This window comes from Eleutherodactylus coqui, chromosome 3 (assembly GCF_035609145.1).
Source record: "Eleutherodactylus coqui strain aEleCoq1 chromosome 3, aEleCoq1.hap1, whole genome shotgun sequence".
Lineage (NCBI taxonomy): Eukaryota > Metazoa > Chordata > Amphibia > Anura > Eleutherodactylidae > Eleutherodactylus > Eleutherodactylus coqui.
In genome coordinates this window covers 36,334,107-36,360,997 of record NC_089839.1, presented here as the reverse complement: position 1 = coordinate 36,360,997, position 26,891 = coordinate 36,334,107, and the positions used below count along the sequence as shown (strand labels likewise).

The 26,891-nt window shown below is 43.5% G+C and overlaps 1 protein-coding gene across 1 annotated transcript in view; it reads right to left on the bottom strand.

Annotated features, from left to right (window-relative positions):
• Positions 1 to 417: 417 nt before the first annotated feature.
• Positions 418 to 26,891, bottom strand: part of SERTAD2 (SERTA domain containing 2) — a 79,727-nt gene continuing 53,253 nt past the window's right edge. The window contains exon 2 of the mRNA XM_066594481.1: positions 418 to 2,381. Coding sequence (XP_066450578.1) covers positions 1,433 to 2,377 — 945 coding nt within the window. The 5' untranslated portion in view covers positions 2,378 to 2,381 and the 3' untranslated portion in view covers positions 418 to 1,432. The remainder of the gene's footprint in view (positions 2,382 to 26,891) is intronic.

The window sequence follows — 26,891 nt, the reverse complement described above, 5'->3', positions numbered from 1 at the left end:
CAGATACTCGAGAAGAGCGATGCTCGCTCGAGTATCTGCCTTTACCGAGTGTGCTTGCTCATCTCTAGTCCTTGAGCATACAGCCATGAAGCTGTAGTCCCTGTGATTACCATAGATGGGGGAAAATGTTAACCTTTTGTTCATTTTAAGGAGCCACATTGATGCTAAAGACTCTTGTATAAAAAGACAAAAGTATTATAGAAGTGATACCTTTATTGACCAATCAGAAAAATGATACATACAAACTTTCGAGGCTACTAAGTCTCTTCATCAGGCTGGTGTAACAACATATGCACCACCCTGATGAAGAGGCCTAGTAGCCCCGAAACGAAGGCTTGTATGTATAATTTTTCTGATTGGTCAATAAAGGTATCCTTTCTATAATACTTTTGTCTTTTTTTATACAAGAGTCTTTAACTTTATAGGTTTTTCTGGCTAACATGGCGCCGCACTATTTTTGCCCTACAAGGAGCCACATTCTAACTGTACATATCTATGCATGTTCAATTTTCTATATAAAATCGACAGGTAACATAATGAAAGAATTAGAGAAATTAGTGAAAGCCTGTGACCCAGTCAGGTGTTTATATACTCAGGGAAGTTAGAAAATAATACTTTTTGCAGGGTGAGCAGAATATTTGCTAATTAGGTTTGTATTTTTTGCACCTCAATGGGCAATTAGCCCATTTCCTTTAAAATACAGCTTGATCAGAACCTACTTCTTAAATTTCGCTGGACTGTAGAACCTAGGTATAAAAAGGTTTGGACCATTATTGTACATTTCAATTAGGAAGTAAATTCATACGTAAATCCTATCAAAATTACTTTGTCGCTTGAAATATTACTTGTCTCGACACGTTTTTTTTTTCTCTTTTTTTTTTCCCTTTTCTAAAAAAAACAATATAATAAATGACAGAATCTGTACAAAAATATAAAAAAACATTTGGGCAAAGGGGAAGTGGGGTGGGGGTCTAAGCAGCCAGGTATATGCAATTCTTACTGAAAAAGCAGTAATTAATGCCTCCAATTTTATTTCCTCCCGATCTAAAATGCCAAAAAGGGGGTTCTGATTACCTAAATAATAAAATTTACCTCTTGCAATAAACCTTATTGAAAAAATAGACAGTTATGCACATGCAATTTACAGCGTTCCCCAACGTAATTCTTGTGCTTATACATGGACAACTTAAATTGATATCTAAGTTGTCACTTTGAGAGTTTGTATGAAATCTTCAGTGGACTGTGGTACAACCATTCCCGGAGAAGGACTTTCAAAAGCATCTCCAAAGTGGTCATACGGAAGGCACTCCAATACAGCGTAATGCAATATCTAAACAGGATCCTTTTTTTGTTTTTCAAAAAAAGGCAAAAGTATGCATGCACAGTGCTGTGAATCTGTGGGGTAAAGAGTTGAGAAGGATGTAGAGTTATTTTAGGAACCAACCAAAACCTCCATTATATGATCTAATTCCGTGAGGTCCATTTTGAAAGGCTGATTTGGGGTTACCGGTTGGTTGCTATAAGGAGACAAAGTTTTGAGGAGTTCATCAGGTGCCATTTTAGAGGCTGCTCCGGTATTGGATGTGCAAGGGTCAAAATCGTACATGGACGTGTCAATGTCAGAAAAAAGGATGTCATCTAAAGTTAGGTCTGTAAGAAAGCCAGTGGAGGTTGTTAATTCGAAATTCCCTGGAAGAGAATCCATTAGTTTTGGCTCACTTGTTCTATTCTCTTGTGTTCCCTCAGGCTTAAGGGTTCCTGCTGCAACAGGTTCATCTTTTAGATGTACGGCCGCTTCTGAAGCTGCCTCTGTGGAGGTAGACGATGGACACAACTCCTCGATTTCATCCAATGCTGAGGAGAAACTGTCTTTTACTGGCTGGACAAGAGGAGGTGGAGGCGGTGGTGGTAATCTGCTGCTAGAAATATTTTGCTGGACTATTTGGGAAGTGCAATATGTGTCCTCCTCAAGCAGAGAGGCAGGAGTGAGGCAAGACTCTAGTGGTGTAGTGCTTATTAAGTCAGTGAGTTGAAGAGGCTGGGAGTTGAGATGGCTGAAAGCAGGCTGAGCCTCCTGGTACGTGTCGCCAAGAGGATCAGAAGACTGGGAAGTGCTAATAAAAACAGGCTTCAAGCTGCCTTCTTGTTTTAGCTCCTCCTGTATCCGTCTCAACATGTTATTAATTAAAACTGTTTTCTGCAAGCTTGGCTCCGTCAGTGGCCTGTGGTTGTAGAGTTTCATAAGGGAAATGTTGAAGATAGTCTGGCGCTGTAAAGTGTAAGATACTTTCGATGGCCCATCTGTTGGAGACACCACTTTGCCTTCCAGCCCATCTTCATGCTCGTCAAACTTTCGCTTTCCCGGTTTAGCCAACATATATCTAAAAGACAAAAGACAGAGGAACATCAAGTTGCAACCCTTGACAAGGTCTGATTTTCTTCTATAAACAAAACTGACACTTTAAAATGAATACGGTACAATTACTGAAGCAACCTTCCAGTAGCAGGATGGCCAGAGGAGAGCAGTTCTACCTGGTGCCCTCCTCTAAGTTCATACTGCTATAGATCCATCTGTTGCTAGGTCAGCTAGGTGGCTTTTCAGAAATGGCCAAGCCACGTCTTGGATTAGTCAATGCACACTGTGCTGGCCAATCAGAGCAGTGTTGACTACTGTTGCTCAGTATACATTGAGAAGTCTAAGAAGTAGCACTAGAATAATGGAAGACTGCTGTTGCCCCAGGAAAGACTGATCCGCGACAATAGGGAAATAACAGAGGGCACCAGGTAATGTACCTTCTTCTCTGGGCTCAGGTCAAAATTTGTCTCGGGACTGAAGAGTCACTTAAACTGTATTTTACTGTCTAACACAATAATCCGCTATGATATACAGTGAATGAAAATGTACCAGCGTTGTATTTTTTTTTGGGTCTAGACGTAAAATTACCATGGACATGGCCATACTCTAGATCCAAGAAAAACATGGCAGGTATCTAATGCAGCACATACCTAGAAAAAGTAAAGGCTATAGTACTCAAATGTCTAAATTTGACTATACTGTTAATTCATCGTTAGCAATGAGCATGTTTGGCCCTAAAAGTTGTTCCACCCTTGACCATTGTGGACGCCAACTTCGACAACCTAAGAGTTTGCATGATCTAGATGCTCAGTTACAGAAAATGTGGAGCGATATGCCGCAGGATGCCATGCAGAACCTGTAAGTCTCCATGCCCACCTGTGGAATTACAAGCATCAGTACAAAAATGCCAGTCGTGTCAAATAGAGTATATGTTTTACATGCATTTTGAAAGAAAAAAGTTAGGCTGATGATCATTAAGTCCTAGTTCTGTCATGGGAATGGGAAGGCACTCCATTAGATGAGATATTCCTCTTGTAGTTGAAGCTTTAGCATGATCCTGACACTGCACTTGTAGGTTCCCAGAGGATTTTCAAAAAGATTATCTGCAGAAATGATCCTTGTATTCACAAATGAAATGTCATCTACAGTACTTCACAAAAGGACTATGTGGGGACTGAACACAGCAAATAAAGATTAGTTTACTTCTCCTGCACATTCTTAAAAGCCAAAAATGTTTGACATTTTGCCACTTAGGAATGGCTTCATTACATATTTAAATAAGTATTTTTATGAAGGGTATTGGATAGTTAAAAAGCTGATGAATTATGTGTATTTGTATGTAAATTATGGGGCTCTTTGTTATGCAAAATGCTACATTGTATTAGTTTAGAAGTCGTAAATTATAAGAAAGTCCTTTTTTGTCCACACATTGTCGGTGACCAGGTATGCCAAATATAGAGGTTGAACCCCGTACACACAAATGTCTAACTTTGAGAGAGGTTGGATAATTGGCATGTTCAAAATGGGGGCATCATATCGTGAAATCTCCTTAAGGACTTGCCGTAGTGCAATGCCAGTACAGAGAGTGGTTACTCCGTGGACAAAGGATGGCTCCAGTACTCAAAGACCTGGCAAAGGTCCACATAATAGAACAACGCCATGTGAAGACCTCAAATTGTGTGGATGGCAGTTGTTGATAGACAGGGAACTGCAACACAGATCCAGCCAGTGCTTAGAGTCAGTTTCACTCTACAAACAATTGTTAACAGTCGTCATACGCTTCATGACCACCACCCAAAATGGTATCTTCCAACAGGATAATGCCCATCCACATACTGCAGTCATCACAAAACAAGCCTTATGAGGTGATACAACCATGGATTGGCCCGTCTGGTCACAAGATTTATACCCAGTAGAGCATATTTGGGAAACCATAGGTAAACGCATTACGTCACATGGCCACCCACCAAAAATGGTACAACAATTGACTGCATGAGTCATGCAGGTATGGAGAGACTCTAACAAAATATACGAATACTTAGGCCTCCTTCCCACGAGCGTGACGGGCTCCGCAGCGTAATATTACGCTGTGAAGCCCGTCACGGCGCCCCCCAGAGCCCCTATACTTACCTGCGGGAGATAGCGTGAAATCGCTTCCCCGCCCACCACCGCCGCGTCACCGCTCGTCACCGCTCGTCACCGCCCACCGCTCTCGCGTCACCAGCCGTGTCACGTGACGCGGCCGGGCCGCGTCATTTGGCGTCATATGACGCTCGGCGGTGGGCGGGAAAGCGTTTTTTCACGCTATCTCCCGCTGGTTACAGCGGGAGATAGCGTGAATGGACGGCTTCCATTGACTGCAATGGAAGCCGTCAGTGCGTACAGCCCGTCCTCACCCGCAGAAAATAGAGCATGCTGCGGGTGAGGACGGGAGAAATCGCGGTGCGTAATTCCGCGGTGGAATTACGCATCGTGAGCATGGAGCTATTAGGTTCAATAGAACCTAATAGCTGCGTGCAACGCAGCGGATTTTCGCCGCGAATTACGCGGCGGAAATCCGTTCGTGGGAAGGAGGCCTTATTGATTCAATGCCTGTAGGGCTTCAAGTGTATATAGGTGTTCATGGTGGGCAGACTTCTTACGGAAACCTGTACACAGCAGAAATATACTTTGTCTGATTGATTCCAATTTGCTATTGTTTACTCATACTGGGTACGACTCTGTACATGTCATGTTTATGAAATTCCACCAACTCCTTCTGGGTGTAACACTTCAATTTTCACCAATGTATATTAATAAGGTCCCATGTGTCAATTGAGAATCAACTCATAAGAAACAAACCCTACTTGCTCAACTTTCACCATGCCAGATGACGCCGAAGAAGGACCAGGGACGTTGAATTTCCATGTCCAATCATTTTGCTCCCCAGGAGATAAGCTAGAGCCACAGTGTCTGGCTGCACCTTACCACCCTAAACATACGAACATTTGGCAGAACCGAATTTTTATGACTATGGGGCAACCAGAGAAAATAGCTGTTGGATCAATGATAGGTGCCACCTAGCAGTTCAGCACAACATAGTTCCCTAATTTGTCTATGAGCATGATACTTTAGTTTATATTTGATTTCCTTCTTGCCTATATAATATATTGGCACTGTCCAAGATTGACAGTATAACTTTACCTATTGGGAACATGCCCCACTGCCACTCTCAGATCCTACTGAAGACAACGTTGTTCATCGATTCTGTCATGAGGAAAGGAGATAGAAATCATCTGTTTTACGCAGAGCATGTTGCATGAACATCTAGTAGGTAAGTGGTTAAAAAGAAAATGTTCAGTAAAAAAGGGACTAGTATCTTCACTAGACATAACAGCCTCCATCAAGGTCACATTCGGTCTTACTCAGCACATGTTTTCTAGCACTAATGCACAATAACTCCAAATTTCCATCATGAAACGTGACATTACGGTTATATTTTTCCACGGCTACACTCTACCAACAAATCAATGAAACGAAATCTGAAGTTTCACCTAAACTCGAAAATGCCTACTGAGATACCCTAGCAAATACAAAAGGTCACCACATCTACGGTAGGTACAACAGAGCTTCAAAAAAGAGAACTGCACAAATAAATCTCTGAATACAAATACAATTTTAGCAAATTATTAACTGCTGGTCTCAGGATTTAGTCTACTTTATGAGACGCTCATGTCCAATGAGTTATGTGGGGAAAACCACCCATCCTGGCATATGTTGGTAATATTCAGCAGAATGAGACTACACCATTGGCAGTTCATGTTAGGGTCATCATGGATCAGTTCAGTTTTTAGGGCACTGAACTGCTAAGACCGTATGGGCGTCTTGGGGACATTGAAGTTGCTACTTAGAAACGAGACAAGATGGATTTTCACACTCGACACTTGCCATCCGAAAGGAATCAATGAAATGCTATCATTTGCGCCATTCATCTAGGTTTCTCTGGCTCTTTGTATGGCCTATATTAGGCTTATGTGCTATCTGATATTGGGAATTGGCCTTCTAGGTCAATAAATAGTCATGTCTGTCTATCCTATTATCCGGCAATGCAAGGTGGAATATTTTGGCATGTTGTGGTTCTAGTTAGCCACAAGGTGGATGAATGAAATAGTATCATCAGCGACTTTTTCTAGGTGACTCTGGTCCTCTGCTCAGGCTGCTTCCATATCTGCATTCTGGAATTTCGTCTTGCTACTCCATTTATGGAGCAGGAAAGGGGAATCCCCTGGTCAAACGGGTCCATCTTATGATGGAACCGAGCAGAGCCAAATGGACCCCATTGACTAGAATGGGATCCATTCAGTTTCCACTCAGTTGCCCTGCATTTTACCAGAACAAGAAGCACTGCATATACTGAAGAGCACAAGGTCATTAAAGCCGGTATATTCCTAGCTATTTATTCAGATATTTGAGCATCAGCTGTATACAGAGTGAGGTTGCTGCTTTTCAGGAGGGCCTCTTGGTACAAGCGGATAGTGGTGTTTTCGTGATCAGCTGGATACACTTAACTCTCCTAGTCCCTCTGCTGTTTTAATGCCAGCTTCTTTCAATTCTATCCCTACTTCTGTTGTCTGTGGGCCATCTATGAAATGCTGTGGGGTTCAGGTTGAGACCTTTCCTGGCCCCTGTATTTATGTATGGCCCATATCAATTTTCTCTTTAGGTTAGTATTGTGAAAGTATTGAATTATATCTTATGCAGTAGTGTCATGTGCATAATATTTGTGCCGTATGCGTAGCAAGAAGTACGTGTGCTAGAGACACACATAGTAGGTAAACTTTTACTAACAGGGTATCAGACGTTAAGCATGAAGATTTGTCATGATTAACCTTTGTAATGTTTTACTAAGAGAGAAGTATCACACATGCTGTAGACTTAGATTTTTTGACTTTGTGGGAAATGTGCCACACTATATAAGCTCTTGCATTGGAACAATACAACAGAAGAGCTTGGAAACATCAATTGAGTGTTTCTCATTGTTTTTTTCTCCAATGCATCGATAAATAATTAGGCATTGAAAAGGCTACGATACCCCTTGAGTGTCAACTAAATTAAGTGATTACTTCAGCAGGATATTCTCTACATCAATAGTCACACGTAGAGAAACTATTATTCCATGCAGTGAGATTTAAGGGGTTTGGGACAGGGGCGTAACTATAGAGGGTGTAGGGGATGCGATTGCACCCGGGCCCAGGAGCCTTAGGGGGCCCATAAGGCCTCTCCTCTCCATATAGGGAGCCCAGTACTATGAATAAAGCATTACAGTTGGGGGCCCTGTTATAGGTTTTGCATTGGGGCCCGGAAGCTTCAAGTTACGCTTCTGGTTTGGGAAGTACATCTAAAGAAAGAGATAGTGGCAAGGTTCTGACATCTCCTTGTCCATAAAATGTGTTCATATATTTGTAGGTTTATCTGCCTCTCCCTCCTCGTTGCTGCCTGGTTGCTAGCTATGCCATGGGCAATCCTTGTGTTTATTTGTATTCAGAGATTATTTTTTTGCTAGCTTACAATTTTGAAAGAATATTCATAAAAGTTATGTTTTAGAATTCTTTCAGTGACTGGGTTCAGGGGTAAAGAAAGTTCTACTACCCATCAGTGTGGGTTTCTTTGAATGGCAAGTACAAGATTTAGGCTGGGATCACACGAATAGGCCGAAAGTAATTGCAAATAATCATGGAAGATTGCGGAAGGGAGTTTTTTCCATGTGGATGTACGCTATGCACATCGTTCCGTACGTGTGGAATAAAGCTCTCCAGCTGGCATTTTGGCTATTCTATCTATTTTCCTCTGAAGTTGCGAGTGTATTCACCGCTCACACGCAATGTTAATTCCTATGGGTGATGGAAGACTCGCATCCATTGACTTTAATGGGGGCCGTCTGCCTGGAATCGGCGCTAAAATAGAGCATGCTGTGGTTTTTCTTCCGCTTGTGGAATACGAAATTCGTATCTGCGAGTGTGAACGAAAAAACAAAAATGCATGCCTTTCAATGCCCGTGTTTTACCGTGGATCCTCAGCATGGACGGGAGTCACAGATTCCGCAATTAAAATCCACCCGTGTGAGGCCAGCCTTATTGTTATAAACAAATCCTGCAATCCCTACCATTTTTAATCATTCCGTTTAGAAACCCTATTTTGAACTCAAAGAAAATATAGGGGAGGCCCCGGTTCAAGATCTTTCTTAGCAAGAATGAACAACAGTTACAAAGACCACCTCTCGCTCTGGAGGACTGCGCTGTCTGGTATTACACAGACAACCCATTGATTTGAATTAACACTGCGTAATACTTAATTTCCCCTGTGGTGGCGCTGCAGGGAAATTGAATACTTACCAACAGATTACAGTTGATTGCCGGAAATCTCAGCAGGGGAATATTTTGTGATTGTGAAGGGACCCTACTAACAAATAGGAGCAGAGTGGCACAGAGTAAGCCCTGCTCTTGCTCACAACCTAAAGGTTGTGAGTTCAATTCCCACAAGGTTCAGGTAGCCGGCTCCAGGTTGACTCATCCTTCCGAGGTCGGTAAAATGAGTACCCAGCTTGGTGGTGGGGGGTAAAAAATAAATAAATTACTTGAAAGCGCTATGGCATAAGTTGGCACTATACAAAAAACAAGATTTATTTATTTAAATAGGGATGGTCCGAAGTGGAGAACCCTTTGAAGGTGGTTTTCAGTCAGTGAAAAAAATCTAGCATGACGTACTTTTGACTAGAACAGTTTCTCCAACCAATAGCCCCCAGAATATAGCAACAGCTATCGCTTTTACAGCAAGGATGGGATAACTGAACAATAGGGGAAAAAAATTACTGCTTTAGGGATTGTCCAAAAGTATACAAAGTCTTCAAATCCTAAAAAATGACTGAAACGTCTACCATGATGTAGCTGGATGTTACTATGGTCTAAATGTATTCCATAAGAGACACTAGCGTACCTCCGGATACTTTTCTTCTTTCCTGTACAGAACAACTAGGTCACTAAACTCTTTCAATTCAGCAAAATGCATATATTTTCAGAAAGTCAATGGCAGATCAAAAGTTGCATTACTACACTAACACATCAATCGCAACATTCTATGAACTTTATGGGATGGAACGCTCATACAAAAGTAGTGTTGAGTGAACAGAAATAGTAGAAACCCATTTCGGGTCAAACTCTGCTGAAAGTTCGGTTTGGGCCAAACACAAAGCTCCGGAGGTTCATCTCACATGAACTTGCTAAAATTCTTCTTCTTTTTCCTTTTTTTTTGAAAGCGCAGATGGATAAGGAAGGAAAAAGAAGATAAAAAGGAAAAAAAATCTTTTTCCTTCTATTTTGTTCACTTCTTTTTCTTCTTTCTTTTTTTTCTTCATTAACTTTACCTAAAAAAAGCTCAAAAGTACTTTGATGAACTCCTAAGTGACCTGAGGGTGCATTCACACAGGCAAGCGTGAAAATCGCATATATTTTCAATAGGAAAAATTTTAATTTGCACTCGCCTATACATGTGAATGCAATGCGTTTTTGTTTCTCACCCACTAGAAATCATGCACAAGATTTCTGTGGACTCGCAGAAAAATGGAACAATGGGGTTTATGTCAGTGCGAGTTTTCTGCGTCTCGCAAAACACAAAACTCGTGTGAGAAACCTATTACCCTAAGGGCTGTTATGACACTTGTACAGTGTTAGACAGCAGTTTTAGGGATACTGGTAAAGTTCTGTTTCAGTTCAAACTAATTCAGACCAAACTTTAATTCTTAAAAGTTCACTCCTCATTATACAAAAGTATCAGATTGGTGGGGGTCCATTTCCTGGCACCCCCGCAGGTCAGCTGTTTGAAGAGCCCTCAATGTTTAGTCAATTCTTGAGCTTGCGATATGATGTTGATCAGTCACATGACCTTTTTGTAGTTCAGTCCAATTCAAGTGAGTGGGATAGAGCTGCAATACCAGGCCCCACCACTACACAATGTATCGCGCAGTGCCTGGTATACAAGGAAGAGGCCGCAGCACTTGCCTAAGCACTGCAGCCTGCTCAAATAGTTGATTAGCCGGGGTGTTGGGCACTGTTCCCTCTACGTATGCCCTATGAAATGACAGGTATATCTGTAATTGGGCCCATTGAAATCTTTAGTATGTTGTTTTAAGGCTGCTATTTCACAAGTGCTAGCGGCTGCTGCAAGTGCTCGGGTTTTCTCGACCTGTAGGTGCAAGCACAGGTCCAACCCAGCAATTAGCACTATTACACGAGCGGTAACAGCACTCATGTATTAATAGCCTAACGTTTCCATTTTCAGATTGCCCAGTTTAGAGGAGACACCGATACCATGTAGGATCCCTATAGGTCTGATACTGATGACCTATCCTACGGATAGCTAATCAATTTTTAAGGGTTTTCCAGGGTTAAGCCATTGATGATCTGTCCTCAGGATAGGTTATCAGTAGTTGATCGGTGAAGGATCCATGCCGATCAGTTGACTGAAGATTCACTCATTTAGTGCTGCGGCCTCTTCTCTGGCTAGTGACGTCATGTTCATTGGTCACATGACCTGAAAGCAGCTTTCTCCCATTCAAGAGAATGGGGCTGAGCAGAAGTACCTGGCACAGGTGCTGTGCCCGGCATGGACTGAATTGCAGTGTGCCGCTTCAATCAGCTGATCGGCAAGGATCCCAGCTGACGGATCCTCACCTATCAACTATCTTGAAGATAGGTCATCAATACTATACTCCTAAAAAACCCTTTTAAGTCCCAGGAAGCCCCTTTAACTGTTGCTTTATGGCATTGTTGTGAACCTAACAAGGCCGTGTAGCCAACTATCTTAGGAAAGTTAGGCATAATCAGTTACCTTTATATTATGGTTACTCGATTAGCTGACATCTATTAACCAATCAGACTGATTACTTCTGGACTATTAAAACAGTAAAAGTAAGATTGTTAAGATTCCAGCAATTAGCGAGAACATGAATGTTTATCGAGTCTAAATGCACGCGCAACTGAACGAGACGGGCTGGATCGATCGTCTGTCGGCTCCACCTCCATTCACTAGCGATGATCGTCCCTATGTGAAAACACGGGACTGATCATCACTGGGACGACCTTCTCAGGCATCTGTGACCAACGGATCCTAATCCTATAGCCAACAGCGAAACTGAATTCTATTAGCTCAATACCAATAATCATGGAGGGTTATTTATTGAAAGAAATTGACAGTACTGCCGGACCAAGATAAGCAGGATTCACACCATCAAAAGCAAAAGGTAAGGATAGTAGAGACTGAGCCCAATCAGAGGAAGGCTTATGTAGGCAGGGCTGATGATTACTTTTAGTACATTTAATATACCCCTGCATGCTGTGAAGAGAGGGCCGTCAATTGCTTCAAAAAGTACATACAGCATAAAAACTGAATAAATGAACTGAAACCAATTTTGGGAATTTACCACAAAACAACAAAAACATTTCAATTTATCTTAAAAAAAAAAATGAAAATTGCGTTATAATTTATAAAGTGATCAGCGTACAAGTTTTTGTTTTACTTTAGGCAGTAGAGGCCAAGTGGATTTTAACAGCTCAGATATAAAATGAAGAGACAAAGGGATAAATAAGTGCCTATAATGGTGATGATAGGCGGCTCACAGCTGCTTGTGACGGTATTAGCTGTTGTATTTATCCATCGGGACTATGCAAATGAATTTGCTACTATTTTGAGTGTTATGATATAAAGAACTGACTTCAGGAACACAACGGTGTGATATACTTTGCATGGACACTTTATTAGAGACCCGGTCCTTTGGAGATTCCCAGTATTGAAATGATCCCCGGAGTGCAGCATAAAATCATGTGACGAGTTTTTCATGCATCAGTTTTAGTGTGAATCCACATTAGATGGGAAAATGAGCAATCCGAGTGACTTTCAACAAAGGCTGGCCATTGGTACTAGACTAGTCGGGGCCAAGTGTTCACTGCTAACCTTGTGGGACTTTTTCATGTAATGGAAGGATGGAAGTCTGAGTCAACCTTGAGCCGGCTACCTCAACCACGCAGAGATTGAACCTGCAACCTTCAGGTTTTGAGTGAGAGCTTAGGACTGTATTTCTGATGCCTTAGCACTCTGCACCACACAAGGCTCTACAGATGGCTACAACCAGTTCCAGCAGCATTGCTGTCTTAGAGAATCAGAAAGGCGAAACTCCCATGTGCAAGAGTGCAAAAATTGGATCAGTGGAAAATCATCACCTGGTCAGATGGATCCATATTTCTGTGCTGATGGGAGGTCAGAATTTGGTGCAAGCAGCATGAACTGATGAACCTTCCTGCTAGCAGCTCAGAACATGTCAGCACGTGCAGTATGGCCCAATGTCCATGGGCGGATCCGCAGGTCTAGAAGCCCATAGGGATACATTAGCATCCGCAGACCAATTTAATGCATGCGGACGTGATTTTTTTCCCAGTCAGGAAGAAATCGCAGCATGTTCCATTTCTCTGCGGATCCCGCAGGTACGGCATCCATTGACGTCAATGGAAGCCATCACATCCGAGGCACAGTTACAGCTGTCACTGTGGCCGTGCCGCGGATCCGCAGGAGATTAAAAAAAGAAAGCACAGTGCATGCACGCCACCTGCGTGCCGAGCGCATCCACCAGGCAGAAGAAAGAAAATCCAACCACGATGGAGAAGAGGCCCATAGCGTCCGACCAGGTGAGTAAAGTGTCATTTTTAGCTGCGGGCACGGGTGGAAACCGCTGAGGGATTCCATACTTGGAAACCATGCGTGTCCCTAGACATGAGGCCTAACTGCAAGAAGATTCCTGTCCACAGGGGCCGATACTCCTGCAGAATGATTTCAGCACCTAGTGGAATCTACACCATTGCTGCAGCTCTGGAATGAAAAGAGGTCCGAAGTGCTACTAGATGGGGGTCTGTAATAAAGCGGCCATTCAGGTGGAGAGGTATGACCACGAACCCCTAATGGAGAAGCGTTTGGTGCGAGGGCCCTCTCTATGCAGTGCTGTAGCATATGCTGCGGCGGGATGAATTATGTAGAATGAGACAGTCAATGAATCCTGTTCATTTAGTTAAAGCAAATTAAATAATGGGAAAACAATTCATGTGTATATAATCACGCCATAAAACCGGCAGATCGCTCCGAAGTGACACCGCTGTAATTGTCAGACAGAAAGGTCAAGTGTTTTGCTGAAGTTCATCATAAAATAAAGCGACGCTCGGCGTATATTGGGATTTAATAGCATCCAATCAAAGGCCATTGTAAATGGAAACAAATATTTTCTCTCCAGCGTTCCGGCACGGACCTTCCTTATATTGTTTACTTGCCCTATAAATTTTTAGAATATGGTCATTTAGCCGATTGCAAGGAAGCCTTTCCTTCGCCATCTTATGAGTAATGACTGAAGATTTCCAACAAACTGACTTTGGCGCATAAAGGTTAGGATGTTAACCCCTTAAGGGCATGACCTATTTTGGCCATAAGGACGCAACCATTTTTTTTTGGTGGGGGGGGGGATTTCATCTGCAGTTTGTGTTGGTACCACTTTTTGGGTACATATAAGGCTGGGTTCACACGGGGCGGATCTGCCGCGGAAATTCCGTGAGGAATGTCGCCGCGGCAAATCCGCATGCGGACGCTAATCCCGGGATTAGCCAGTCATGTGGACGAAATTTCTCAGAAATCTCATCCACACGGGACGGCAAATCCGCTGCAGCCAAGCCGGCAGAAGCCGCTGTTGCGGCGAGGATTTGCCGAACGCAGCATGTCTATTTTTTTTTTCCCGCTGCGGCCGCGCTCTCCTCTATGGGAGCGCCGGCCGCTTCAAAGCCGCCGCGGTTCTCCCGGTGGAAATGTCGCGGTTTTTGCTGCGGACAAACCGCAACATTTACGTCGGGAATCCGCCCCATGTGAACCCAGCTTAAATGTGTTGTAAAACTTTTGGAGGACGGGGTGAGAAAACGCATCAATTCCGCCATTGTTTTTTTTTTTTGAACGCGTTAACCATGCAGCATAAATGACATGATAACATTTTTTCTGCGGTCTGGTACAAATGCAATTCCAAAATTCTATTTTTTTTTTAGGTTTTACCACTGTTGCACAATGCAAACTTTTTGGGGGAAATTAGTTTTTCTTTGCATTCATAGTCCCATAACATTATCTATTTTTCCATGGATGAAGCTCTGTTAGGGCTTGTTTTCTGCACGACGAGCTGTAGCTTTTATTTGCAGCATATTGGGGTACATACGTCTTTTTTGACAACTTTTATTTTTTACTTTCAGTTTCACATACATCCCGTGATACATCAGGACAGCATTTGCAAGAGGCTATACCATTTCTGCCCACTTGGGGGACAGTTTAATTATCATTACCTTCAGTATTCACCTAAATAAGCTACAGACCATAGGTATGCAGTCAGGAGAATGAGCGCTCCCAGAAGAAGAAAAGAAGAATCTGGACAGTTGAGCGGGGTAACCAGCCAGGATCCTGCATGCCAGATCCGACCCTGTCGTGTAAAGGAGGCCTTAGTTAGATACTGTGGCTTTCACACAGCACCTATAGTTGTTCCGTGAATCTAGGCGGAGCACCTGCACCCATACCTAAGCCATACAGGCTGCAGTCATCTGTACCTGTACCCATACCTAAACTATACAGCCTCCAGTCATCTGCACTTGTACACATACCTAAACCATACAGCCTGCAGTCATCTGTACCTGTACCCACACCTAAACCATACAGCATGCAGTCATCTGTACCTGTACCTAAGCCATACAGGCTGCAGTCATCTGTACCTGTACCCATACCTAAACTATACAGCCTCCAGTCATCTGCATCTGTACACATACCTAAACCATACAGCCTGCTGTCATCTGTACCTGTACCTAAGCCATACAGGCTGCAGTCATCTGTACCTGTACCCATACCTAAACTATACAGACTCCAGTCATCTGCATCTGTACACATACCTAAACCATACAGCCTGCAGTCATCTGTACCTGTACCCACACCTAAATCATACAGCATGCAGTCATCTGTACCTGTACCTAAGCCATACAGGCTGCAGTCATCTGTACCTGTACCCATACCTAAACTATACAGCCTCCAGTCATCTGCATCTGTACACATACCTAAACCATACAGCCTGCTGTCATCTGTACCTGTACCTAAGCCATACAGGCTGCAGTCATCTGTACCTGTACCCATACCTAAACTATACAGCCTCCAGTCATCTGCATCTGTACACATACCTAAACCATACAGCCTGCAGTCATCTGTACCTGTACCCACACCTAAATCATACAGCCTGCAGTCATCTGTACCTGTACCTAAGCCATACAGGCTGCAGTCATCTGTACCTGTACCCATACCTAAACTATACAGCCTCCAGTCATCTGCATCTGTACACATACCTAAACCATACAGCCTGCAGTCATCTGTACTTGTACCTAAGCCATACAGGCTGCAGTCATCTGTACCTGTACCCACACCTAAACCATACAGCCTGCAGTCATCTGTTCCTGTACCCATACCTAACTCATACAGCCTGCAGTCATCTGTACCTGTACCCACACCTAAACCATACAGCCTGCAGTCATCTGTACCTGTACTCATACCTAAACCATACAGCCTACAGTCATCTGTTCCTGTACTCATACCTAAATCATACAGCCTGCAGTCATCTGTTCCTGTACCCATACCTAAACCATACAGCCTGCAGTCATCTGTTCCTGTACCCATACCTAAATCATACAGCCTGCAGTCATCTGCACTTGTACACATACCTAAACATGACTCATTTTCTGGTCTACAAAAATTTGTTTGTAGCCCATTAGGCATGGTCCATATCACAATATACAGGGAGCTGTACATTTATAAATATATACAGAACATATGCCGGTTATACCAGCTTGCTCCATATTACCCCATGCATCACAAGTCCGAGCTGTTATCTTGCGGTTCTGGGCCTCATACTGTAGCTAAACGTCTGACTCCTCCACCAGTTTGTGCTGCACTGAGAACACACTGCTGGTGGAGGAGTAAGCAGCACCATGAAGCCTGGAACTAGAAGAGGTGATAGCATTACTGTAGGTAACAGCCCGGAGTTGCAGTTCAGTGGGCTGTGTGCTGGGAGGGCTTTCTCATGGGTGCTGCACTACAGTGGCAAGGGGGGCCTGTGGGCCCCCCTGCCATAGTGGCTGGGTCGCAGATGCGACCCCTATAGCTACACCACTGACTGGACCTGTGTGATCATCATCAGCAACTGTGTGCCTGTGTGCCCCTCTGTGCTGTTTCTGTGGTGGGGCCCATGCAACAGTATAACACAAACTGAGAAATTGACTGGTTTCAGACATCATAAGCCCAAGTAGATCTGAGCTAGTCAGAACTGAGATCACATGATCATCTGAGGAAAAACAGGCTGGAGTTTTTGATAGAAAGGAATAACTAACCAAAGTAACACTAGCTCACTTATATAGACTGGGGGGATAGCGACATAGTGAATGAGAAAAAAAAAAAATCACCGGAGTGGACCTTTTTAGTTCTGGTATATTCCTTTAAATTTGAGATCCCACATAAAAGTATTGCCTTCAAGTCTGTCAGTGGTTTTATCCATGCTAAACTGCTGATAGAGCTAGATAGGAGCTATGGAGGGGTATTTTAAGATATGGTCACAGTGGGCAAACCTGCAGCGAATTTCACTTTGGTGCGAATTTGCCCCCACAGATGAATACCATAAAAAGTGCATCCTCACTATCTCCATACAGAGTCTTGCCCCTGGCGGTCTCTACATCCTGGCCTGCAGTGATGACATGTTGATCTATGTGACTGCTGCGACCGGTGATCGGCTGCAATGCTCACGTACCTATAAAACAGGTCATCACTGCAGGCCACGATGCAGAGACCAGTGGAGAAGCAGCCAACGAGGAACCCAGCGATTAATCTTTAAAGGGGTTCTGTCACTAAACTAGAAAAATTCTATACTTACCTATTCCTCCCCCATCAGTCTACTTACCAGATCTTCACCTCCCTTATCTTCTCCTCTCTCCTGCAGTCCAAGGGGTCACTTCACCTTGAGCTGCCTGATTCTTTTCCTTTCTGTGAGGTTATGTACATTGGTTGTCAGTCTTCTGCCTGTCAACCAGTGTATGTTACATCACAGTTCACAGGCCAGCAGGAGGACTGCCTATCTTCTTCAGAGATTGCTCATGCCAGCTGTCTTTGAAATAGATTACAATTCCTACCTAGGCAGTGAAGCTACAGCACAGGGACGTGACCTTTACTGACCCGGCCGGAAGGAATTTGTGATGAGCAGCCTTCATAACAAGCTGGGCCCAGCCTGCAGTGAGCTGACCCGGGTCACTGCAAAAGCTCAGCTAGGAGAAGATGTGCCAAGGAAACTGACAGGGAAGGAATAGGTAAGTATAGATTTTTTTTTTAATGCCAAAACCCCTTTAAGGGCACTTTTCCCCCCTCTCTCTAACAGTCTGTTCTAGCAAGTCACTTATAGAAACAGGCATAATAATGCAAATTACCTATACGTAATCGCATGTCAGAATTCTCATCAGGACCTTTAGACTACAGGCTCCCGGATTTCTTGTATAGAGGAGTCATGGAGTCTGCAATGGCTGGTTTAACATAAATGTTCCTTACATGTAAGTATAAAGGCATTTTATAAAAGAAAAGTGTGTGTCACTTTACATCCATTAACGGCCACGGTCGTGTTAACGCGGTTCACAGCTGGTCACGTTGGAGGCCACGAGAGCAAATAAAAAAGGAGGAAAGTGGTGCGTGTCTACAATGCAACTCCCATGCAAGAGGTGGTTCTGCCATGATAAAGGGAAGACTGGTTACCGCTGAAATTCAGTTCTACATAAATGTTTTCAAGATGCAACACTTCTTTGCACCAGACTAGTCATGTCTCTTGCGACTATGCACATTGCCAACAATATGCTGCCAGCTATACCGATTAAGGGGAAAACCGGTAGAGGAGGTCTAGCGTCCCATTCATCGTTCAGACGAGCCATTTGCCAGGATTTTAGCAACAGCCCTACAGGAGTCTACCTTGCTGGCGGTCTCCACTCCAGTCCCTGTGCCCAGCCTGGCCTGTGCCACCTTGACTGTCCCAATCCTCCACACTTATATCCTAGTACTTCACAGTATATTAACCTAGAGAACTTAGGCAGCAGTTGAACATGAGCCCTGGAGTCTAAGAGACCCCTAAAGAACCCTATTTCCCATATAGGGACAATAATACTGTAGATGACTCATGATAGTCAGAGGGCCCTGTAACTGATTTTGAATTGGAGCCCAGGATCTTCAAAAAGCACCTCTGACTGCAGAGCCTTGTACCAGTTCCCATTGCCCCAGAATAGGGGCAACATGAGCTCATCCTCCGACCTCAAGAGGTTTCATAGATTTAAAGGGGTTATCCAGCTGTAAAGTATTAATGGCCCAGCCACAGGATAGACCCACTCTGATCTACTAATGATGACCTATCACCCAGGAACCCCACCGATCAGCTGTTCAATGGACCAGTGTGCTCATGCACTGAATTGATTTCTGCAGGAAGCAGACAGATCTATTCTCACTGCAGTGGCCAGGCTTGGTATTACAAGTAAAGTTCTAATAGAAATGAATGTCCTGTAATACCAAGCCTGGCCATTGCAATAGGAAGGGAGCTGTCTGCTTCCTGCAGAAATCAGCTCAGTGAATAAGTGCACTGGCCAGGCAAACAGCTAAATCAGAGGGGATCCCAGTCAGTTGACCCCCATCTATCTACTATTGATGGCCTATGCTAAGGATAAGTCATCAATAGTTTACAACTGAACAACCCCTTTAATGGTTCCATATAATTCTGCTATATTTTCAGCACATTAGATAATATTGGAATAATGAAGTACCATAAAATCCTCAATGCAGTTAATATCTACAAAAGCATTTCCCCTCCTATTCCAGTTTCTTCTCATCAGGCTTTTGTAGTAATGACCCCAATTACTACTGTGCAAGTCAGTGCCACGATGCACTTACCCAGGAAGTGCTCCATCTAGTATTCCCCGCTTCCCCTACAGTTGCTGGTGATATTAATCCCAATATTAATTCCCACACATACCTACAATAAATGGATTCATAAAGCTCTGCGACAAGACATGGACTAACAATAGTGGGTCAGCGGAGTGCTCAGCAGCAGATGGAAAGAATTCTCCAGTAGAGTAATACAGATGCAAATTGTGTAGAGGCGAGCAAGAGTTAAACTGCAGCCAAAGTAGCTGACTAGACAATCCCGGGAGGTGCTTACATCAACTTGCCGTCTGCATGCAGAATCCACCTGCTCTAGAGGAAATGGTGAACCTGAAGGCTGTGGGCTTCATTATCTGAGTTAAAGCTTTACAGGCCGTGTACACTCGAGCAATCAGTTTTTTTGTGCTCCACTGCATCTAAAATATAATATGCAGCATCTTAGCTAACAGTCATGCAATTTGTTTTCACGTAAACATATGTATTTTGCACTGACAATCATTTTTGCAATAGAGTTTGATTAAGAATTTTGCACCATTTGTCTTCTGCAGCTACTGCATATCACTATATATAGAAACTGCAGTCTGAGTCTCAGTAGGAGATCCGTAAGTGAGGCCGGACTCAGGGCTTAAGTACCTTTACATGGGACAACTCTCGAGCTACCACCAAATATCACAAGAGCGATAGTCGTTTACGTGTACTGTTCAGGCCGCCCGGCTCCATGCATGGTAAATGGGTATCGATCAAAAAAAGCTCAAAAGATGGCAACAGAAACTAATTTTTTTCTAAGATTTTTTTTTAGAGTAGTCCATTAAAAACTATAGAAACTTGGTAACGCTGTCCGACGAAATAAAGTTATCATGTCATTTTTGCTATACTATAAAAGTGAGATCCTCCCAAAAAATAGCAAAAATTGTGTTTTTTTTTCTTTCACCCCACTGTTCTATAGGAAAATAAGTTGTGATTTTTTGAATGCGAGGAGTTGAAAAAAAAAAAAGGGAAATTAAGCAAAGAATATCGCGGGAATGAAGGTGTTAAAAAGAGGTTTTCTGGGCATTTACTACTGGTGCCCTCCAAAAGATCATCCTCTCATCATCGCTTTAGTTAGTTTCCTTCCTCAGTATTAAGTGAAACCAGAAGTATCCACAGCGATCATGCGTTTGTCACCTATTACAGATGCCAGGGAGGCAACAAGGCAGGTGGGTATGGGCTTTTTAAAAAATTATATGCATGGGGACATCACTGGTGAAAGGGGGCATTACTACTAAAAGAGGGCATTATTAATAAAAGGGGCATTATTTCTAAAAATGAGCAACTGGACATTATTTCTGAAAGTGGGCAAATGGGGGCATTATTTCCAATCGGGGCATTATTTCTTAAAGGGCGCATTATTAATAAATGGGGACTAAAGAGGCAGTATTACTGAGTGAGCACATAAGGCATTATTGCTAAGTGGGGCACTTTTACTGTGTGAGAGTCACTATAAGCAGTTCTTACCATGTGGGGCCTGCAGGGGCCAAAAAATGGGGACAGTACTTCTGTATGGGGTACCACCAGCGGCATTATTACTATCTTGGATACTATAGAAGGGCTATTGTATAAAGGTGTAAATAATGTAGGGAGGATGATGGAAAAGCAAAGCGCCAAAGATGTCTGCGTGTCAAATTCCACAGAGACAAGCTCTTGCTGGAAGAAGTCATCATGATGGTCTGGGCCAGATACAGAAGACAAAAGAAACTGAACGACTCCAGTCAGAGAGGACATCACCTCTGATCACTGGATATAATGGTACTCCAATCACATATATGGTCTGCAAAACACCCATGTAGAGCTGGTATCTACCGTTCTAGCGGTCTTTACTACAGTAACAGCATTCTCAGCTCTTGCAGATCACAGAATCGACCAAAAACAATGATCAACTCTTCATTTCAGTTGCTATGGGGAAAATTTGCAAGTTTTCATATAGCAGAAAAATTCTCAAAGAGTGAGCTAAAGACTTAAAATGTGTTAAAAGGAAACAACTACCGTGTTTCCCCGAAAACAAGACAGTGTCTTATATTAATTTTTGTTCAAAAAGGTTTAGCTTTTTTACATGTATAGCTGCCTGGACACTATTTAAATTGACTTTTTTAATTAACTGTTAGCAGGGCTTAATTTTGGAGTAGGGCTTATATTTCAAGCATCCTCAAAAAGCCTGAAAAATCATTTTGCATCCTCAAAAATTCTGGAAAATCATGCTATGGCTTATTTTCAGGGTATGTCTTATTTTCAGGGAAACAGGGTAACTTCCAGCAAATAGATTGGACTCAGATTCTCTAGGGAACTGCAGGGACACCCCAGGTTGGGGAACCGCAGGGGTGACACTATGGATATTTATCCCCCTGCCTTCTGCAAATCCATCTTGTGTTATTCTGTGTTCTCCTACAGCTGCAGATCCCTGGTGATTCCCGCGGCATTGCTGATTCTCGGCACGCCGTTCCAGCGATCTTCTATCTACAAGAAATACATTCTATGTTACCTTTATAATTAATTACTAGGTTTAAATCCCCGCCTCGTTTTTTTCTTCAGCGTCTCAATGAACATACTGTGCTTGCTGACTGAAGTGTTCCAGGGCTGTTGTTTAATAAGCAGGCCCGTCGCTTTAAATGGGAGCACAAGAGCCTATTCATAAGTACATATGGGCAAAAGGTCAACTTTTTTTTTTTCCACTTTGCAAAAAACCTTCATGAAATCGTCGTCATTTTTCCAAGAACGGGTTTCACTTCATGTAGAGAGATAGACGGTAAAAAGGAGAGGCTGATAAAGAGCAGACATGCAGAATCTTCAGCATTGCATACATTTACTTGTAAACACGACTCGTACATTTTTTTTTTATTTGGCTACAACTTTGGCAGAATGAAGTCGAAGCCGATTCTAAGAGCATCCGGACAACTGACCGGACACCTTCCTAATCTACACTGCTGCTGAGCCAAAGGTAGAACAGTATAGGCTCTTTATAGTGATCCAAGTTCAGTTCAGTAGCACTGCAGGAAGTCTTGTGGCCGAAGAAGGAACACTTACACGCAGCCAGCGCCGATCCTCGGTCGGATGGCAGTCTGTGCAGAGATGTTTTTGCATTGCATTCCATATTGCATTGATAGGCAGTCTGCCTGTATTCAGCTTCTGCAGATAGCAGCATACCCACATCAGAACAGCTCATGGAATAAATAAAGCACCAGAGCCAAACTCATAGCAAATTCAACACCAAAACCAAGCTTAATACATAGATACAGCACCAGAAACAAGCTCATAACATAAATACGGCACCAGAACAAAGCTCAGCACATAAATACAACATCAGAAGCAAGCTCAGCACATAAATACAGCATCAGTACCAAGCTCAGCACATAAATACAGCACCAAAACCAAGATCAGCACATACATGCAGCATCAGAACCAAGATCAGCACATAAATACAGTATTATAACCAAGCTCATTACATAAATTCAGAACCGGAACAAAGTTCATAAAATATAGTAACAGAATTAAGTGATAATAAGAGCATAAGAAGCAAGCTCGTGACGTAAATACAGAAGAAGAATCAAGCTCGGTGCATAAATACAGCACCAGAACCAAGCTCCTAACATAAGTACAACATCAGAACCAAGTTCATAAAATACAGTGAAAAACTAAGTGATCATAAGAGCATAAGAAGCAAGCTCATAACAAAAAAAAACAGCATTAGAACCAAGCTCAGTGCATAAATACAGAACCAGAACCAAGTTTATAAAATGTAGTAACAGAACTAAGTGATAATAAGAGCACAAGAAGCAAGCTCATAACTTAATAACATAACAAGTGACCTCTACTCCCCGATACAAAGAGAGAGAAGAAATCTTCTTCTTTGGACTTGTATCTTTATCTATACCCACTGTAGTAGTGGGGATATATCTCCTGGCGACTCACTTGGTTATCTAGGATACGGACGGGCTTGGAGGAACATTATTTACTATTGATGTCAAACTTGGACTTCAAGATGCTGGTTGGGAACTCCATCCAGAACCCCACCAAGCATCAGGTAAGTCCTATCATTTTTCTGGATTTTCCGTTGTGATCCTGTAACTGCGAAGCGCTGTCCAATATTGTTCCTTTTAAGCTCCTAACATAAATACAGCACCAGAACCAAGTTCATAAAATACAGTAACAGAACTAAGTGATTGTGTTGCCGGGGTGCCAATGGTCTGACAGATGTGTTTCCGAACATCAGAGGGCAGGAGATAAGAGACAGGAGGAGTCTGATTCGTGTGGCTCCATAAGACGCTGCTGCAGAGAGGAAGAAGATTGTCCAGCCAGACGGGCCTATGGGAGGCGATTGCCTCCAGCCTACATCTGCCTGGTGCACCAACTACAAGTTGGTGGCTGGCGCCCGGGGTGCCTGCATGAGTTGCATGTGGCTACACACAGCCATGGATGTGGCCATGTAATGACAGTCTCAAACCAATGCTGGATGACACTGCTAGAAGCCCACATGCTCCGGGCAGCTTTAAGGCCATTCATATTAAGCAATTATTGGAACAATTAATTGGTTTCTGAATTAAATGGTAATTGGTCAGGAGCCAGCGTGAATCCAGAATGGCATCCGATCATCGGTATTAATTAATATGCTTAGTAATTGTCGCTTGACATGCCAATGTCCAGGGGCGTAACTATAGAGAGTGCAGGGGATGCGGTTGCACCCGGGCCCAGGAGCATTAGGGGGCTTATAAGGCCTCTCTTCTCCATATAGGGAGCCCAGTACTATGAATAAAGCATTATAGTTGGGGGCCCTGTTACAAGTTTTGCGTTGGGGCCCAGAAGCTTCAAGTTATGTCTCTGTGCAGCATGGTTTAGGTATGGGTATGGGTACAGAAACAGATAAAGGGGAGGGGGGCCCAGCTTACGTTTTGCATCAGGGCCCCTGAGCCTTTAGTTACGTCCCTGCCAATGTCTATAAATGCAGAATTAGAATGGTATCTCAGTTCTTTCCAAAAATGCCTTTTTTCGGGAATAAGCTTTCATTGTTATACATAAAAAAAAGTTATGTATGATGCCGGGCAGCTACATCCATGCAACACATGCAGACACCCATGGAACAGAATGCCCCTCCTCAGAAGCCCTTGTCTTACCGCTTGCTTCTAAATATTCTTCTATCGGAAATAGCAACTTATAAAGAGCTGGGAAAGTCACATTCAAGGTGCAGAAGAGATTGTATCGGGAGCCGTGCAATACGAGGGCAGTCCCAGTGACATGGCTCCTCAATCTGGGACTGTCCCTGGTTATTTGGAAGAGAAACTAACTTGATCCTAGTGACGGTATGTTTGTACTATAGAGCTACATAATAAAAGGAAAGATCCATGTTCATAATGCTTTGGCCTAGTTTACACTACATGGAACCAACGAAATGTGTACTGAGTACTTCAGATTTAACCTGATGACTGCAAAGTCGAGAGGTGATTACTCTCTACTAATCCTCCTTGACCTGTCTGCTGCATTTGACACTGTTGACCATGATCTCCTTCTCACTATGCTCCGCTCTATTGGCCTAAAGGACACTGCTCTCTCCTGGTTCTCCTCCTACCTCTCTGACCGCTCTTTCAGTGTTTCCTTTGCTGGTTTTATCTCTGCTCCACTTCCTCTTGCTGTCGGGGTACCCCAGGGCTCGGTCCTTGGTCCCCTTCTTTTCTCTATCTATACTGCCCCAATTGGACAAACAATCCACAGATTCGGCCTCCAATACCATCTCTACGCTGACGACACCCAACTATACACCTCCTCTCGTGAGATCTCTGGACCATTCCTCCAAAATATCACCGACTGTCTGCCCGCTGTCTCTAACACTATGTCCTCCCTTTTTCTCAAACTAAACCTCTGTAAAACTGACCTCCTTGTCTTTCCACCTTCTAACCAACCTCACCTCAACATCTCCATTCCAGTGTCTGGCACCATCATAACCCCCAGACGGCATGCCCGATGCCTTGGGGTCACACTGGACTCTGACCTCTCCTTTACCCCCCATATCCCATCTCTGGCCCAAACATGCCACATGCACCTCAGAAATATTGCTAAAATACGTCCGTTCCTAACCACGGACACGCTAAAGACGCTCGTGGTTGCGCTCATCCACTCCCGGCTTGACTACTGCAACTCGCTACTCATTGGCCTCCCCCGCACTAGACTCGCTCCGCTCCAATCCATACTAAATGCAGCAGCTAGACTCATTTTTCTATCCAGTCGTTATTCAGATGCCTCTGCATTATGCCAGTCGCTGCATTGGCTGCCCATCCACTACAGAACTAAATTTAAACTCCTCTGCCTCACTCACAAAGCTCTGCATGGCGCTGCGCCACCATACATCGCCTCCCTCCTGTCAGAACACCACCCAGCGCGCTCACTCCGATCGGCTAACACACTCAGACTAAACACCCCTGTAATACGAACCTCACATGCTCGCCTACAGGACTTCACTAGAGCAGCACCCATCCTCTGGAATGCTCTACCCCAAGGCATCCGGACAATTCCCGATGCACGAAATTTCAGACGTGCCTTAAAAACGCACCTCTTCAGGGAAGCATACCAAATCTCCTGACCTAGTCCCTCGCCCCTCCCTATGGTGCCCCACCCTGTTTGCCTTCTGATAAATGATCTGTACATGAAATCCCCTATTGCCTGTGTTCCCCACCCCCTGCACCTCCTGTACCACCCTCAACCCATTTGTGTCTAACCCAATGTACCTTATATTGTAATTGTTGTATTGTTTTGCATTTATCCATGCCTGAAAGCGCTGCGGAATAAGTTGGCGCTATACAAATAAAGATTATTATTATATTATTATTAAATGTGTACTGAGTACTTCAGATTTAAAAGGGCACTAACTTTTCAGACAACTCTTCTGCTCACCTACTAGCTTCGGTTGGTCTCATCATATCTGTAATGTACTTGCATTAAAAATTTCGTTGCCTTACCACTGTAAATCATATTTGAAGTGGTGGCCACTAGGGGTCTCCCTTCTAGTTTCTCTGCAATCCACTCTCTGTCGTTTGGTACAGAGCTTCCAAGGTAACAAGGACACAGCAATGTTTCCATAACAACAGGTGGCGTGGCTATCTTCACAAGCAACCCTCATGCACTTACAGGCTGCAGTCTAACAGATCTACAGACACCCTGAAAATGATCTCCACAGTCTCTGCCTTTCCCACTGTTACAGTGTGGGTAACACACTATAGTGGGTTTACTAACCATTTGGCTAAAATGTCTCTAAAGGTCTGGGAAAGCAGGCGGGCGGACATTCAGATACCGCCTCCCTGCTGATTGGACCGGAGACTGTGGAATTCAGCATGGGAAGTGAGGGCAAGGAAGTCAGGACAGTGAACTACTGGCAGAATGCTAAGCTTGCTACACACACCCTCCCTGAAAGTGGATCCTGGGATTAGCCAGCCATGTGGACAAGATTTCTCAGAAATCTCGTCCACACGGGATGGCAAATCCG